This window comes from Sitophilus oryzae, unplaced genomic scaffold (genome assembly GCF_002938485.1).
Source record: "Sitophilus oryzae breed Bouriz unplaced genomic scaffold, Soryzae_2.0 scaffold_1297_pilon_pilon, whole genome shotgun sequence".
Classification (NCBI taxonomy): domain Eukaryota; kingdom Metazoa; phylum Arthropoda; class Insecta; order Coleoptera; family Curculionidae; genus Sitophilus; species Sitophilus oryzae.
Window position 1 is genome coordinate 13,401,637 of NW_022145945.1, and position 18,356 is coordinate 13,419,992.

General features: G+C 31.8%; 2 protein-coding genes across 6 annotated transcripts; one reads left to right on the forward strand and one right to left on the reverse strand.

Annotated features, from left to right (window-relative positions):
* The first annotated feature begins 32 nt into the window (after nucleotides 1-32).
* LOC115874827 (delta(3,5)-Delta(2,4)-dienoyl-CoA isomerase, mitochondrial) lies at nucleotides 33-4,018 on the forward strand. Of its 4 annotated transcripts, none has more exons than XM_030890127.1 (7): nucleotides 33-304; nucleotides 362-494; nucleotides 548-636; nucleotides 1,675-1,922; nucleotides 1,976-2,139; nucleotides 3,434-3,560; nucleotides 3,813-4,018. In XM_030890127.1, exons 1-7 carry the CDS (start codon nucleotides 241-243, stop codon nucleotides 3,909-3,911), a joined length of 924 nt encoding a protein of 307 aa, XP_030745987.1. In that variant the 5' UTR covers nucleotides 33-240; the 3' UTR covers nucleotides 3,912-4,018. The 4 variants fall into 4 exon arrangements, with proteins under 4 accessions (XP_030745987.1, XP_030745988.1, XP_030745986.1 ...); XM_030890128.1 differs by lacking the exons at nucleotides 1,675-1,922; nucleotides 1,976-2,139 and adding exons at nucleotides 691-938; nucleotides 991-1,154 and having other exon boundaries at nucleotides 37-216; XM_030890126.1 differs by lacking the exons at nucleotides 1,675-1,922; nucleotides 1,976-2,139; nucleotides 3,434-3,560 and adding exons at nucleotides 691-938; nucleotides 991-1,154; nucleotides 1,366-1,492 and having other exon boundaries at nucleotides 37-304; nucleotides 3,813-4,005.
* On the reverse strand, nucleotides 3,477-15,169 carry LOC115874828 (dynein regulatory complex protein 8-like). Of its 2 annotated transcripts, XM_030890130.1 has the most exons (5): nucleotides 15,023-15,169; nucleotides 12,301-12,538; nucleotides 10,838-11,048; nucleotides 4,064-4,196; nucleotides 3,481-3,614 (listed from the first exon to the last, which is right to left on the reverse strand). In XM_030890130.1, the coding sequence occupies exons 1-4, from the start codon at nucleotides 15,051-15,053 to the stop codon at nucleotides 4,071-4,073; spliced, it is 606 nt and encodes a 201-aa protein (XP_030745990.1). In that variant the 5' UTR covers nucleotides 15,054-15,169; the 3' UTR covers nucleotides 3,481-3,614; nucleotides 4,064-4,070. The 2 variants fall into 2 exon arrangements, with proteins under 2 accessions (XP_030745991.1, XP_030745990.1); XM_030890131.1 differs by lacking the exon at nucleotides 4,064-4,196 and having other exon boundaries at nucleotides 3,477-3,614.
* Nucleotides 15,170-18,356: the final 3,187 nt, after the last annotated feature.

Below are 18,356 nucleotides of genomic sequence, written 5' to 3' on the forward strand. Positions count from 1 at the left end.
TTCAAAGTTCATCGCAATTTTGTTTTGTTTTGCCTTTAATTTTTAATATTGATCTGTGATATTGATTAATATTAATTCACAAATACCTTTAACTTGAAATTTATTAACCAATAAAAAGGTATTTCGAATCATTGATAAAATATTTGTTTTACATTAATTATAAATGATAAAGACTCTGGTCAAAGGTTGATCAACTCTTTCCAGATTTATATTGGGGTAGGTTTATATTATTTAAACAAAATGGTTTTTCGGTTAGGCTATAGAAAATTTAGTTTAAAGATTGTACAAAATGTATTATACTCATGTAAGTCTTCAAACATTTATGCAAATATCTTAAAATATGAGTTTACAATTTTTTTAGCAAACATTTCCAAAATGTCCACGAATATTCCACAATTCGAACATTTGTCTGTTTCTGTTCCAAAGGAGTTTGTCTATCATGTAGAGCTAAATAGGACAGATAAATTAAATGCAATGAACAATGCTATGTTTAAGTATGTATTATTTCTTTTTCAATGCTTGTATTATCGTTTACATTTGTTTAAAGGGAAATAACAAGATGTTTTGAGACACTGAGTGATTCTGAAGACTGTAGGGTTGTAGTTTTAAGTGGATCAGGCAAAATATTTTGTGCAGGTAAATTATATAATTATTTTATACTAGGGGCATGAAAAAAATTGTTTATTGAAGGAATTGACTTAAAAGACTTTGCCCAAAACAGTTTACCAGCAGTAGCTCTAATCGAGGATCCTGCACGTAAAGCTAAACTTTTATATCAGCTCTGTACATTATATCAGAAAAGCATGTCATCTCTTGAGCACTGTAAAAAACCAGTAATTGCTGCTATTCATGGAGCTTGTATCGGAGGCGGTGTAGATTTGGTAACTGCTGCTGATGTACGACATTGTACAAAAGATGCCTATTTTGTTGTCAAAGAAGTAATCTTAATTTGGTAATAGAGAAATTATATATGATAATTAGTAATTTTAGGCAGATGTGGGCCTGGCTGCTGATATAGGTTCGTTACAAAGACTTCCTAAAGTTATTGGTTCAGATAGTTTGGCAAGAGAGTTGTGCTATACTTGTAGAAAGTTCCCAGCCGATGAGGCACTGACCAGTGGTTTGGTTTCAAAAGTTTATAATGATAAAGATACGTAAGTACATAGACCGGTACTTATATAATTAGTTTGCTGTTGAGTTTAAATGTTGTTTTTAACATATAAATAACTTAAAAATAAAGTTTAATTCACTTTAAATCAATATATATGTTATTTTTAAAATGAAAAAAGGCTTGCATACAATTAAAAAAAATCATCATAATGAAGAAATGGCAAAACACCAAATCCACTAGTTTTATTTTTCCAGGATGTTTGAATCTGTAATCAATATAGCAGAAGATATCGCAAAAAAGAGTCCTGTGGCTATCCAGACAACAAAAGCTAGCCTAGTATTTTCCAGAGATCATACTGTGGAAGAAGGTTTGGAGCATATTGTGCTGTATTTTTTACAAGTTTTGAGTTGTATTTTGAGGTTGAATAACAAGATGTTTTGAGACACTGAGTGATTCTGAAGACTGTAGGGTTGTAGTTTTAAGTGGATCAGGCAAAATATTTTGTGCAGGTAAATTATATAATTATTTTATACTAGGGGCATGAAAAAAATTGTTTATTGAAGGAATTGACTTAAAAGACTTTGCCCAGAACAGTTTACCAGCAGTAGCTCAAATTGAGGATCCTGCACGTAAGGCTAAACTTCTATATCAGCTCTGTACATTATATCAGAAAAGCATGTCATCTCTTGAGCACTGTAAAAAACCAGTTATTGCTGCTATTCATGGAGCTTGTATCGGAGGTGGTGTAGATTTGGTAACTGCTGCTGATGTACGGCATTGTACAAAAGATGCTTACTTTGTTGTCAAAGAAGTAATGTTAATTTGGTAATAGACAAATTATATATGATAATTAGTAATTTTTAGGCAGATGTGGGCCTGGCTGCTGATATAGGTTCGTTACAAAGACTTCCTAAAGTCATAGGTTCGGATAGTTTGGCAAAAGAGTTGTGCTATACTTGTAGAAAGTTTCCAGCCGATGAGGCAGTGACCAGTGGTTTGGTTTCAAAAGTTTACAATGATAAAGATACGTAAGTACATAGACCGGTACTTGTATAATTAGTTTCCTGTTAAGCTGAAATTTTAAAAGTAAAGTAATCAATATACAGGGTGGTCCGAACTGTATTCCGGAAACTTCGGCAGCATATTCTACAGATAAAAATAAGTAAAAAAGTTTGTATAAATGTATGTCCTAAAATGCTTAGTTTCAGAGATACAGGGTGTAGAAGTTTCATTTTTATTTCGATTTTTTATAAATAATTTCTGAAGTAACGTAAATATGTGGATGAAAATTGCTGCTTAGGAGTTTTTTGACATGAGTAATTTGATTTTGATGTCAATATGACTCCTACCTGTAACTCCTACTAGTAGAGAGCGCCACCTACATGTGTTTTAACTGTTTTGAAGCGTAATAACTTTTTGTCCGTACCTGTATAAAACTACTGAGTGAAAAAATATACATTTTCGTGATTTTTTACATAAAAAATATCTCTTCATAAAAATCGCTACTAGCAACCGTTCTTAAGATATTTAGAATGGAATGGTCAATACATGTCATTATTGACGAAAAATAACACGTTGAGTAGATATTGTAGTTATTTCACTGATATAATAAATTTGGGAAATTTTTATTTTTTTAAATTAATCATAAATTGTTATGCAAAAAATGATGATAAAACAGTTTCTGTTGAACTTTTGGCACAAAAACATTTCAAATTTATGATTTCAGTCTAATAACTATTTAGTTAACATGTTTAATTTATGTCAGTGATGACAGGTATTGATAATTTCTATTCCAAACATCTCGAAAACCACTACTCGTAGCGATTTTTACCAAGAGACCTTTTTCACGTAAAAAACGTCGTAAATGTATATTTTTTTACTCAGTAGTTTTATACAGGTACGGACGAAAAGTTATTGCTCTTCAAACCAGTTAAAAAATATGTAGGTGGCGCCCTCTACTAGTAGGAGTCATATTGACATTAAAATCAAATTCCTCATGTCAAAAAACTCCCAGACACCAATTTTCATTCAAATATTGACTTTACTTCAGAAATTATTTGGAAAAAATCGAAATAAAAATGAAACTTCTACACCCTGTATCTCCGAATCTAAGCATTTTAGGACATACATTTATACGTATCTACTACATACATTTATTTTTTTATCTGCAGAATATGCTGCCGAAGTTTCCGGAATACAGTTCAGACCACCTTGTATATGCTATTTTTAAAATGAAAAAAAGCTTGCATACAATTACAGAAAAAATCATCATAATAATAAAAAAATGGCAAAACACCGAATCCATTAGTTTTATTTTTCCAGGATGATTGAATCTGTAATCAATATAGCAGAAGATATTGCAAAAAAGAGTCCTGTGGCTATCCAGACAACAAAAGCTAGCCTAGTATTTTCCAGAGATCATACTGTGGAAGAAGGTTTGGAGCATATTGTAAGTGTATTTTTATGTTTTTTGAGTTGTATTTTGAGGTTGAATTTCATCAATCTGAAACAGACAAACAGTATGTTATAAAAGTGGAATGATCAACTTGCCTTTGGTTTTATAGTTAAAAAAGTTAAATATTCATAATTTAATTTTCCATAAGTATCGATTAACTGTCATTAAACAAAGTATAGTTAATCATAAAACTTTTTAATCATATTCTGGATAAGTAGGTAAAAAATAACTTTAAAAATATTATAGGCTCTTTTGAATCAATTGATGTTACAAAGCGAAGATTTGGCAACAGCCGCTACTGGACAGTTAATGAAAGATTCAAATATTCAGTTCTCCAAACTATAAGTATGTGATTAATTTTTATTTTTTTATATTATTGGTTATATAGGTACTCAAATGAATTTTATAAATAATATATTATACAGAACTATACATATATTTTAATAAAATTTGAAAAAAATATTGATTCATTTAATAAAAATACTAAATAGGTATACTTGGATGTTATAAGATATTAGCAGCATTTTTTAAATAGGAGGACATTCTACGGGTCACGATTACAGGTGGGGGTTTTTCAGCTTCTACCCTGTCAGCCAAGTTATAAACATTATGTTCGCCTTCAGGTTCATACTAGGAGAAGGAAAAGGTGAAAAAGGGATTGTACAGGGTGTAAATGGAATAACTGCCATTATATATTCTGGCAAAATTTGATATACAGGGTCCGGCATTAGTGCGTCGGGCATCTCTAGCTCCTAGAATAAAAAACTTGGGAATTTTGTTTGTACTGGGTTTGTACTTGAAAGTATGTATCAGGTGGCCAACTAAGAATGGACGCCGGCTGTATCTCAGAAACTACTTATCATATAACTTTGGGAAAAAAATTCTAATAAGCAAATCGACCAAGAGAAATCGCTGGAAATTATTTTCAAGTTCGAAAAATGCCCGCTAGGGGGCGTTTCGCCAATCAGAAAACAGGATTTTTCTTAAAAATATGCACGTGAACAGGTATTTTAAATATTGCTGTTGTAATCATCGAGAAATTTGTATTTTTTTTGATTTCCACAATTTTTATATTGCACTTTTGCATAAAAAAATAAATAGGAGGCTATATTTCTTTTTGAACAGTTAAATAAAGCACAAAATTTCCAAAATATCAGCGCAAACCGCAACTTTCTATCTTCTCTCTAACCGGAGATATTAAGAGAACAAATCATGTTAGGCTACCGCTTAGGATTATATGGTCTAAAAATTATAGTAGTAGGCTAGGAAACAAAAAATACGTACGAGGTAAATTGGTTACGTCAAAAAATCATAAACGTGTTTATGTAACATTATCATCCATCCATAAAATTTTTACGAATTTATTGGTTAATTATATGTAAGTAGTTCTCAGATTAAAATGTCTGAAAGTCGGATAATTAATAATTTTATTAAAATTTCTAGGAATTTTGTGCCGCCATATGGTCGAAAACTAGGGGTTTATTTCATGTAACGTCATTTAGTTATTAATCCAAGTTTGTCCTTGATTTCACTTGTTTTCGTGTTTTACTTGTTTTTTGTTATTTATTATTATATTATAAAGTTTATGTCGTTTGGGCCACTTTTCATATAGCATCGAACGAAGGTGCGAATCTTAACAATATGTACTACTGGTCCAAATCTTCCCTCGATGCACGTAGTTTAGCACCAAGACCGTTGGTCGGTAAATGTTTACGCAGGAATTCTAGGATGGCGAACGACTGGACTTTTTTAATTATCTGAATGAAATGAACTATTTATAATTTCAAAGAAATGAATTGCCAATTTTGTTAGGGGATCCATCATGATGAAATCGCATTTGTTGCAAATTCATCAGCATGAATGCAGTTGATGTAGTTGAGGCAGTGGTGCCGCTTATTTTGCTATGAATGTGTGGGGCTTCTTGGATACCACTTACTTTAATAGATAGAGAGATGCTGGAGAGGCATATTTCCATGGCTAACATGGATAAATAATAATTAAATGGTATTAAAATGAAATTAAAATATATGTTTTGATATTTTGACGTAACCAATTTACCTCTTTTTGTTTCCTAGCCTACTACGATAATTTTTAGGCCATATAGTCCTAAGCGGCAGCCTAACATGATTTATTCTCTTAATATCTCCGGTTAAAGAGAAGATAGAAAGTTGCGGTTTGCGCTGATATTTTGGAAATGTTGTGCTCTATTTAACTGTGCAAAGAGAAATATAGCCTCCTATTTAATTTTTTTACGCAAAAGTGCAATATCTGTTATGATGTCAAACAACGCCCTCTAGCTACCACGAAAAAAATTGTGAAAACAAAATTTATACTGAAGATCATTAAGGAAGAAAAGCTCTTTTAAACGAGCCCTAGTTTGTTTAAATCGCGTAACCTAAACCAGAGTTATCCTTATTTTAATAAAAGCAAGTTTAACCTTCCCTCACCACTTTATTTTATGAGATAGAGCAAAATACTCTATATAAAAATAAATACAAATTTCTCGATGATTACAACAGTAATATTTAAAATACCTGTTCACCTGCATATTTTTGAGAAAAATCCTGTTTTCTGATTGGCTATCAGAGAAACGCCCCCTAGCGGGCATTTTTCGAACTTGAAAATAATTTCCAGCGATTTCTCTTGGTCGATTTACTTATTAGAATTTTTTTCCCAAAGTTATACGATAAGTAGTTTCTGAGATACAGTCGGCGTCCATTCTTAGTTGGCCACCCGGTACTGGGATGTATCTCAGGAAAATGTTTTAATTTCTATAGATAGGGTGGCTCAAAAAAATGTGAGTGGATCGGGATGATTTTTTTTTAAATGGACCCCCTGTATATTATTGCATTTTTGGCTTCCTTTCAAATCACTTTACATAATTCTAAAATATAAGTAAATATATTTCGATAGTTTCAGAGATATTAATAAATAAAAGAAAAAATTCAGTCTTAAAAAAAAATATTAAAAATACAAGAACTGTCCTGAAATCAAGACTATATTAGATATGTACTGTAGATGGCCTGTACTTACTTTGCTATAAATATGGTAAATATCATAAATCATACAGGATCTTAAACATTCTACGCGAAGCTTTCGAAAATATAAAATAAGTTTTCTTCGTTTTTTTTTAATGGAACACCCTGTATATTATTTTTCAATAGATGGACAATTAAAAAATGAACAATTTTTGTATTTACAGTTATTTCCAAATTTTTACCATTTTTGCAGATATCCGCGGTTTTATATTTAATATGGTATTTTCCACAGTAAATTCAATTCAAAGCCACCCAATGATTTTTTGCTCGTATTTTACCGTTGAAAGAGCCATATGAAATAATACTGCGTGTATCTGCGAAACCATTAAAAATTTTAAAATACTTTAAATACCAAAAATGTTCATTTTTTAACTCAACAATTTTTTAACACTAATAAAAAAAAAAGAAAAAAAAAATATTTTAGAAAGTTTGGCGTTTGATTTAAGAATGCGATATTTATAGCAAAGTAAGTATAGACCATCTAAACCTAATATAGTTTTGATTTCAGGACAGATCTTGTGTTTGTAACAATCTGTAAAATCATTTTTAGAGAAGAAAGTATATATTTTTATTTATTTATTAAATCTTTCGGAGGTCGCGCTTTATTTGATACATGAAAGGTCGCGAGCGGACTCTGAGTCCGCATGCTGAATTCAAGAGGTTTTAAGCGTTGCTAGTGGTGTAAAGACATAAAATAATATGATAATCAAAATAACAATTATTTATTGACTTGCTTTATTACAAATAACAAACATAAAATATATAACATAAAACACGCAAAAAACAAATTAATAAATATTATTCAAATACAAAAATAATTTATAATAATGAAAAAATCCCCAGGTAGCAGAGGGTCGTCATAATGACGTTATTTTTTAGTCATAAGTAGTCGCAACTCGTCTGTGGTCTAGAAATGACGTCAAAATCACGTGAAAAAAAAGACGTCTTAAAGACGCCCCAAAAATGGCCTCATAATGACGTCATAAAATGGACTTCATTATTATATTTGAAGTTACAAATAACTGAAATTACTTACATTTAATAATAAAGTCGTTTAAGACATTTAACTCTAGATCATCATGATCATTATGATCTAGGGACCCACTAGGGATTTAACACGACAGAATTGTAAATAATATAAGGTCCTATAAGGTGCATATCAATCCGTATAACAGTGATTACAGAATATTTGTGTGTGCTCAAAACATACGAAATTGTGACACTAACAGTTGGACTGTTTTTCCGCCTATTACAATTCTGTAGTGCCGATCCTCTGTTAATACTGTATTCAGTGCTTCAGTATCTGAAATTTATTTTTCATTATCGGAATTTATTTTGGCCCTTGCTTTTCTATAATATCCACTTCTCGTTCTTCCTTTTCATTGTCATGTTCAGTAGTTAATTCGTTATCTTCGTTCAAACAGTCTTACATGAGCTGTTGCAATCTTTCTTGCAGAGTACATCTAAAAAATAATACTTATTTAATAAAAAAGTCGATTATTCACTTTTTTTTACCACAATTTGCTCGTTTTCGATTAAAACAAATCAGTGAAATAACTTACCTTATTCGACAGTATAAAATTATTGATGTAAAAATAGTATCACAAACGGCCGCGCGCGGACTGGCACTCCGCATATGAGTATAACAAAATACTAACTACCCTAAACGATGTGCAAATGTACACTTCTCATAAAATATGCTGAGACGGGAAGATACTAAGCAGCGCAGCATCTGATGTTTCCAGATTTCCGAATTATCTCTGAAATTACCGAAATATATTTACTTATATCTTAGGATTATGAAAAGTGATCTGAAACGAAGCCAAAAATGCAATAATATACAGGGTGTTTCATTTAAAAAAAAAGCATTCCAATCATCCCAATTCACTCACACTTTCTTGAGCGATCCTATAGAAGTTAAAATATTTTCCTGAATAGTGGAGTGCCCAGAGACTTTTACCTCGGAATTCAATTACTGTGAATGCATTAACGTGAAACCGTCTGTATTGTGTTTTCTAGATAAAATACTAAAATATTTACCCATTTTTTTCAGTTGCCTTTAATTTTTTATTTTAGTAAATTCTTATTTATTTCCTTCTTAATTTTTGAATTTTTTTAATTTGTTTTTTAAGTAAATTTATTGAAATAAATGAATCTAATGCATAAGCTATACCTATTCTGCTTATATTCTAATCATTGAAATTTTGATTGAAATCGAATTATACACGGTGGCGCGGCATACACGACGCGGTTTTTGCAAGGAGAACAAAAGTTTGTATTGAAGTTAAATTTTGTGAGCTTATGTAAGTCAATTTAAAGCATTTTCTAAAATTATATCGAGTTCTACAGGGTGCCTCAAAAAAAGTTACACATGAAAGTTGTGATTTTTGTTATGGAACACCCTGTATATTAATTGATTTTCGGATTCTGGTAAAAAAATAAAGGCGAGTTTCATTAGAAAAGTATAGGATTAAAATGTATAGTTTTTGAAATATATTCACCGGTAGGAAAAATGGACACAAAATTTTTCTAGTGGGCTGATTTTGATGATTTTTTAAGCATTGTGTAGCCAAATTATTTTATTCTCTTTCTAAATTAAACATGAAACTCCCCATCTGTTAATTATACGAGGGAAAACAAAATGTTGATATTTCTGTGAAAGTTTGAAACACCCTGTGGAATATGTTAAAACAGCAAGAAATTTTTTTTTAAATCATTTTGTCATTTAGATACATCCTTTCTCGATAGTTTGTTTTTTGGTTCATCTCATTAGCTTTAGTTTTATTGGAGATATTCGCTTTTGAAGAAGACACTAACATTTTTTCGTAATTTTGACATTAAGACTATGCCTTTGCTTTTGTTCCTAATCACGAAATCTAGTAAGTTCTGGTCCCGAAGCAGGCCTTCTTGACATCATGCTTCTTGCTTCATTTAGTCTTCTTCTTGAATAATTAAGGCCAGAAATGCAATAAATTGTCAGAGATTAATGGAGAATACGAAAAGACAATAATTACTGGCGGTATAAATGGACTCGATAAGGAGATCAGCACGAACATCAAGGATGGATAGAGTACGAAACGAGACAATTAGGGACAAAATGGATAGACAGAAACGAGACAATTAGGGACAAAATGGATAGACAGAAAACTATAGTAGAGGAAATAGAGATTGTCCAACTGAAGTGGTATGAACAAAAGTTGTGAGAAGGATAGACAACACGCAAACGGCACTAAACTGGCTTCCACAAAAGAGAAGGAAACAGGGAAGACCAAGGGAAAACTGGATGGAGGGTGTCAACAAGGCGATGAGCTCAAGGGATCTGCGTGACGGAGACTGGGATGAACGAAACCAATGGCTACTAGGTATCGCACAACGTCGAAGGACGTTTTAAAAGCGATTCTTATATTATATAGTCTTCTTCTTATAGTCCGTGAGTTAATATTTACGTTCCTTAGTAATTCATTATAAATTTAAAAAGCTCGCAAACGGCGCGGCGCCGGCGGTTTCTTAGCGATAAACTTACAATAAGTCAATCGTCTCGATTAGAAGTTCTTATACGAAAGTTCCTGGACGTCTAGATTGACGTCCCCATGGACGTGGTTATAATTAAAAAGTCACTCAGTATACTCTATGGTATTAAGGTATTTTTGGAACCGGAATTTTATAGCATATTCACTAAACTAAACAAATATAAAACATTTCATTTGAAAAACTAAAACTTGAGAGTTGAGAAAAAAAATATATTTGACTCACCCTGTATAGCTATAAAAAGATTTTTGAAATGTGAGCTACCATTAAACACATATTTTGTAAAAGGTTTGGAGTGAAAATCTCAAATAGACATCCTGATACAGAGCTTTTCCGGAAAACGGAGCCATATTGTATGTATGCATTTGTATATGTGTGTTTATTTAAATACTAAAGTGAAAGCAACGAATTTAAATGGGTAAACTTTGTAATATATATTATTAACAATACAATGCAAAAAGTTTTATATTCATAAAAATTCGTTCACAGTAAATGAATTCCGAGGTTTGTATCCCATAAAGGCTTAAACCACTCCACTAGAAATACATCCTCGTACATACTTTGGGTTTACACTTAAACAAAATTAATAGTTTTTTATTCTAGGAGCTACAGATGCCCGACGCACTATTGCCGAACCCTGAGGTTTTTCAGAATAGTGACTGTATTATTGACTGCCTAGCTATTATATGAGACATAAAATCTTACCATCAATTGATTGATGTAATACTCGTATGGTACTGTTTGAGTATGAGGATCAATAGCGATTTCGAGCATTTCGTCCAATTCATCCTGATTAAATGGTTCTCCGCCCTGTGTCATAAGGGTAGAAACGCATTCTTTTGTTAAGAAACCCCTTTGTTCGACATCTACTGTATGGAATGCTTTTAGTAGTTCCTCAGGACTGGCCGGCTCATATCTGTATCATTTTAAATTAGTAATTATGATGTTAATTGTTGTTAAATTTAGGATTAAAATGTAAAATTCGATTAAGGATAGTAAACGAATCAGGAAAATGGAATGAATCATTGGTAATCTAATGGTACGGCGAATGCCAGGGTTGCCACCCGTCCCGATATTGTCGAGACAGTCCCGATTTTGACCCAAAAGTCCCGCGTCCCCACGCAAAGCCCTAATGTCCCGATTTTTATTTGTTTAATAGCCACGTTTTTATTAACAGATTGATACTCTGTTTAATGAATATTTTCGATAATAAAGACTTGCGTAAATGAAATTTGCCAAAAAATGATATAAAAATTATAGATAAAAAAATAAAGTATTTTTAAAACTAGAGTAAATTATATGCCTTCATTGTGTAGGGTTTGATATTTATATTATATTTTCACGTATGATGTTGAAGTAGAAGTAGACAGACGCTAGAAATAGATGTTAAGCTGATTAGAACAGAACTACAAATCTTATTTAATTTTAATTATCGCATATTTTAACACTAGACGCTCGTTTCGCTAACCACAAATTTGAAGCTAACCATCAGTTTTCATCATCTGCTGATGATGCTAAGCTGGTTAACGAAACGCGCGTCCAGTGTTAAAAGTAAAGTGTTTAATGGAAATTATAGCGCACTTGTAGGGATTAAAGCCCGCTTGTGTATTCTAAATATGTTATATTTTAAAGTATTTTGATGTATTGTGGTGAATTAGTGTTTTATTTTGCAAAAAAATGTTCATTTAAAAATAATTAGATAAACTAATAAAAAAAAGATAATAAATTAATAAAGCCAATTATACAAATTATACATATGGAACTTTTGATTTTGTTTAGGTTTTGTTTTAGTTGTTTTAGATTTAATTGATTGTTTACTAATTTTGTTTTCAACTTTTCATTTTTTATTTTTACATAATTATTTATAAATTTCGAATAGTTTTTTAAGTTAACGTAAAAAGGCATAAAATATTGTTTCAAAATCCGATGGGAATATTAAATTTTACACTTAAGAAAAAAGGTTGCACTAGTGCTGTCCCGATTTTTTAAATACAAAAGGTGGCAAAGAATGCAGAACTAATACAAATTGTATTAATCAATATAATCGAATATTTCGAACAGTTATATTAGTTCCGTAGCCGATCCGCCATGTCATAATGTACTACTTTATTATAATGAATGTTAGGCAGTAAATAATTTTATGTAGTAAATTTAAAAAAGAAACATACTTGTGTTCAGTGATAATTTGTGAGATATACGGCAGGAATCTGGATAAGTGGATGCTGCCGGCCGTTTCTGGATCTTCCACGGCTACTATGATTTCTTGGACTTCTGCCTCGGTGGGACAACAACCCAAACCTCTCACTATGGTACCCACTTCTCTCACATCAACTGTTTTATTGCCAGCGTGATCAAATACCTCGAAAGCATCGGCTATGCGACGTTCTAAGTCGTTATTGATTGGTACTGGAATAGTTACAAGATGTTTAAAATCAATTAAATACGAACAACAATCAAAAGCGCCAAATGCCACACGCTTCTGGTCGGACCACTCATATGAGGAGCAGATTTTCTAAATGCATTTTGTCCACTTTTTAAAATTTTCAACCACAGTTGGTATTGCAAAGTATTATTGGTATCTTGAAGTGCTGTATATGTTCATTGGCGGTTGTCATGGCCAGATGAAGTGTTTTTTTTGTGTACTACAACTTACTATTATCACGGCATAATTCTTATATGTTTTTTATCAATTTTTCGATACTAGTTTTTGGGTAAGTTTCGATTGCAAAAAGCGTAGCTGTTTTTCTTTGTTTGTCAAAATTCGAAAATGGATAAAATGCATCTAGAAAGTCTGCTCCTTGAAGATATTCGTATTATTTTGTTTCTAGACGCTTTAAACGCTCGATTTCTGTATGTCCGTAGACTTAAGGTGTCATGATGTGCTAATAATGCGTTGAATAATATCTCAATAAGGTTTGGACTGCGCAGTCCAAATCTTGAGGTAAAACGGTATGTCTATGATGACTTTTAAGTTTCGCGTGCTTTTGGGAGTATAATTCTTTTTTCTCGAAGTTTTTGTAATTCTCTGTAAAAGTAAAAGTAGTCTTAAAGTAAAAGTTCTCTTAAAGTAAAAGTAAAAGTTAAGGTAAAAGTAATAAAGCAAAACTTCAATACGCTGGTGACTGTACTCTAGTTGCAAAAACGTTACCGCAATTAAAGAAATGCTGAACACATACAGGTTGTTAATTTGTTTATTACTCGCGGCAAGAGCTTTATGGTTGGAATATGGCAATCTCGGCCCACTCGTCGATAGCGACGCGACGGGACGAGTCGGCAGAAAACCCTATAAGTGCATGCGTTCTCAATAGACAGTGTTGCCATTCTGTTCCCCTATAAGTAACTGTCCAGTTAACAATCTGTATACCTGGGCATATGAGGCTTTGGGCCTTAAGTTCAACATTGCTAAAACTAAAATTATGTGCACTCACCCGGAAGATCATAACAATGCTATAAAAATCGGAGAAGAACTATTGGAATATGTCGCGGAATTCAATTACCTCGGCGTGCAGTTTGATTTCAGAAAAGGCCGATATCGACTGTGCAATGCAGCACAGGATTAGCAGCGCCTCAAGAGTATTCTGGAAATTAAAAGACAGGGTTTTCTATAATCATGGCTTGAGTACAAAAACGAAACTTGCAGTTTGCCGAGCAATAATGATCTCCACCATGTTATATGGAAGAGAAACCTGTGTTGCGAGACGAAGTTGCAACAGGGACCCAACTGTTAAGAATCATATGGTACCACCATGTCTCAACCGTATCGGTCCTTGAGAAAGCTAGCTGAGAAAGCGCTGAAGTCCTGATTACTAAATACAGCTGAAGATGGGCTGGTCATGTATGCAGGATGCAAGAAAATCGCTTACCGAAATCTCTCGTTCACTGTGAGCTTGCAGACGGTACGAGGAAACCATGTGGACAACTCAAAAGGTACAAGAATATTTTCCACGAAAAATTAAAAGGGATAAGCATGCAGAATCAGTGGGAGGAAGCAGCGCACAATAGAACCCAATGGAGAAGAATTGTAAACTCAGTAAACAACGACCACCAAAAAGTAAAGAGGCAACAAAGTAATGAGATTTTGGAATGTAAGTGCAGAAGAGAGATAACATCACGTATATATATATATATATATATATATATATATATATATATATATATATATATATATATATATATATATATATATATATATATATATATATATATATATATATATATATATATATATATATATATATATATATATATATATATATATCGGGCTTTTCAGTTGCAGAAAAGCTCATGAAAGAAAACGCCTTGCGTAACCATCTTCTGATGCATGTTAAATATTCGTCAGCTGGCAGTAAGTACTGAAGCAAAAACAAATTCTAATCTTTTGTTTAGTGTTTGCCGTAGTGATCAGCAAATGCAAGACCAAGACCAAACTCTCTTGGTCTTGCAGGGTCCAGTCTTGGTCTTGCTGCACGACTTGCAAGTCTTTGGGCCACTTTCTACATAGAGAATATTTAAATAAAAAGTATTTTTAGTAATTTAGCGCAAATGAAACTTTAAAGAAAGAAACTATTCGAATATTTGTCTGCAGAAAATTTGTATTTTTAAATATATTGAATCAGCATTTCTTCCTTTAACGTTTTATACATTAGTAGGGAAAACAGCATTTGTAATAAATTAAATCAATAACTTTGAACAAATAAGTAATTTCTTATGTCACATAAATGTGAAAATAGATGCAAGACCGTAAGAGTCTTGCATGCTTGGTTTTGGTTTTGTGGAAGTCGTGCACCGGTCTTGATTTTTGTGCAAAACCTAGACCAGTCTCGCTTGATTAAATTTATTCATACTTATGCATAGTAAAAGTAAAAAAAAAACGTAAATACTGAAAAATACCTGGAATCGCAAGCTCTTCGTCATCATCCATAATTTTGGAACAAATATAATATATTTAGTGATCCACAGTAGTGATCTAAACAATGTAAAAAGTAGAGTAGAGAGTATTTAATTTTGACGTGTTATTAAGCAACAAAATAGACAACATACCTGTACAAACCAGGTAGTAGAGTTGATTTTGTTAAAAACATTAGAATACAGTATGAGTTATTGTGGCGTTTAAAATCATATTGATTTATTTTGGTGTATATGTACAGGGTGGACCATTTTGGTTGTTTCTATAGGGTATCTAGAAAACCGTGAGAAATATTCAATTTTGATACTGCAGTCTCGGGTTCTTTTTTTGAAAAAATCACAATGGTCAACGGATCGTGGCTATCTTGATCGGTTTCGAAGCTACAGTGGGTTTCTCAAATTTTGTACTTTTTGAAGATGTTCGATAGTTTATTTATATCAGCAACTACGCAAAAATGAATTAAACAATGTAAAGGCACTTTTCTGTGTAGAATGCAGTAGAGTAGTCAGACTTTTTTTTTGAAAAAAATATTTTTTTTTAGATACTAACTATACTTATGTTTTTTTAATGACTCTGTATTTGATTTTAATGACTCTGTATTTGACTGTGATTGTATTGTTTTATTGTATTGTTTTAATGACCCTGCATTTAATGCGCTGAGGTTAATAGTTAACTTAACATCTTTTAAAAGCACCAAAATTTGGGAATTCCCCTGTAGCTTCGAAACCGATCAAAATAGCTACAATCCGTTTGCGCTCCGTGGCGTTTTTTAAAAAAAGAACCCGAGACTGCAGTATCAAAATTTGAATATTTCTCACGGTTTCCTAGATACCCTAACCCTATAGAAACAACTAAAATGGTCCACCCCATACAGTATGTCCCCGGATTGTCTTTACAGGAGGAAAACCTTTTTTATTATCGACATTTCTAGAAAAATGCATTCTTCCTAAAAACATTTACTTGTTCTAAAATGGTTAATCCCGTTTAAAATTTTTCAAATTTCCATACCGTTTAAAAGAAAACTAAAAAAACATGAAAATATGGGTGAATTTTTTAGTCCTAAAAGTCAAAACGCGCTGAAACGCGTATGGTAATAAAATTTAGATTTCATTCTTTGATAGATGGTTAGTATTAATTTTGATTTAACGTCATATTTTTTGCTATGTAACGCTCTATAACAATAAAATGAAATTCAATAAATTAATGTCTTGCCAACTCTAATATTTCCCAGTGTGGGAACTGTAGCGGCCGCAAGCTTTTCTACAGTGGCGATGGGTTGGGGTGAGGTGTAAGTTTTGAGCGCCACGTGATTACGCTACAGTCCAATCAGCATAAAAAAGAATACTTCTACAGTTACTCTAATCACGAATAGTAAGTGTCTAAATAATATTAGAAGCCAACAACAACAGGTTCAATAAAAGTTCTAATTTAGACAATTATGATTTATTTTAAATTATTAAAAATGATTTATTTTAAACTAAAATATTGATAATCTAGAAAAATACTTAGCAAACGCAAGAGCTTGGAGAAGCTATCAATAAAAAAAATATACACATTTTTTTTAATTTTCAAAGTAAAATAACTCTGTTATTTTGGACTTTTTTTGTTTAAAAATTGTTGGATTTTTTTTATTTAAAAAAAGGCAAAGAGAAAATATGTTTCTTTTATCGATATCTACCAGCTCAGAAAATATTTGCCCTTATTTAAGACTCACCCTATACTATACCGGGTGCGTCTCAAAAGTGGCTCACCCCCTATAACTTTTTATTTTTTCAGATAAAACAATGATATTTGGTACCCAAGTAGCAAATTGTATTTTATAAAGGTTGTATAAACAGCTATGTGATAATTTTTATAGGATACCTCAATTCATATAACGTGCTATATGACCGTAATATGATAGCTTTACAACCAAAAAAGGCCCATTTTTATACAACCGTTTAGTAGTATAGAAGTTCTATAAAAAGAGTATACAACTCTTATGCAACTATTTTACACTGCGTTATATGACTATTATAAAACTAGTTTTATTGTGTATTACGTGGTCACATCTAAGAAACAGAACAATAAAAACATTTGATTATTTAGCGAGATACAAGAGTATTTTATTTTTTACCGAAGAATATTAGAAGCAAATTATATTTTAAGCGTGTCGTAAAATGAATCAAGAGGATGTGGATTGTTAAAAAGGAGACTTTACTCGACAATGAAAATGGCGGGTAAAGCCAGAAGGTACAACAAATATGTAATATAAAAAATCATTAATAGGGTTTGAAAAGCAGGGACAATTTTAGTTGCGCCGAAAATTTTACTGGTAGATTATAGGTATGTATTTGGCAAAAAATTAAAGCGCTTTAATTTCGATTAAGGTTTACATATAAATTTAAACAATAAAATAAAATAAAATTTTCAAAAATTCTTGTTTTTAATTTAATTAAACACTATATTACTGTATGTGGGAATCTTATTACAAAATAGTTCTCAAAAATAACATTTTACAATGTATTTTGATGTTTTTAATTTTGCTTCATATAATGGCGGCTATAGGCCAACAAAAATTCTGCCTTAAACATGGCGAATTATAATGCAACCATTTTATTATAAATGAATCCCTTAAATAAGTCTTTGTTGTAAAATAAAACGGTATAGGATAAATATCTATCATTACGCAGAATTTCCAGGCACTATTTTGGACATATTGAGATTTGTGACAAATAGATGTTGCCAAATCTCATTTGATTAGTATTTAAACTAACAAACATGATCAGATTTTCATGGATTCATACACGCAATGCATTTCATGCGTGCCCGACGAGTGAGCGGCAACCTAAGGACTCGGAAAAACAACAATAAAACAATACAAACATTACTACAGTAAAACTTTTACATCAACGTGGCAACAATGCTTTGAAGAAGCCAGACAACCCGAGAGATTTTGGCTTTTGAGAACCCAGGGAATTCTCGGGATTATTTGCCGTAATTTCGAGGAGTTTTTTCTTACATGCTCTTTATTATATTAAACTACCACTGCGTTTGTTAACTTTTTTCCAACTTTGTCCAGAATTCATAATAACTGTGATTGATTATACTCTTACGTAGATATTACTTTTGCAACAACAACAATAACAAAATAAATAACTAGATATACCATTTAATTTAAAATGAGGCTATATTATACATTACCAGTTTTATAATGCCGATATTACAGCGAATTTATTTTGTTAATCACAATTTTATCATATAAGGCTATATAACTGGTGTTGTATACAGCACTGTAGTTTAACGCAATAAAACGTTATATCATACAACGTAATACAA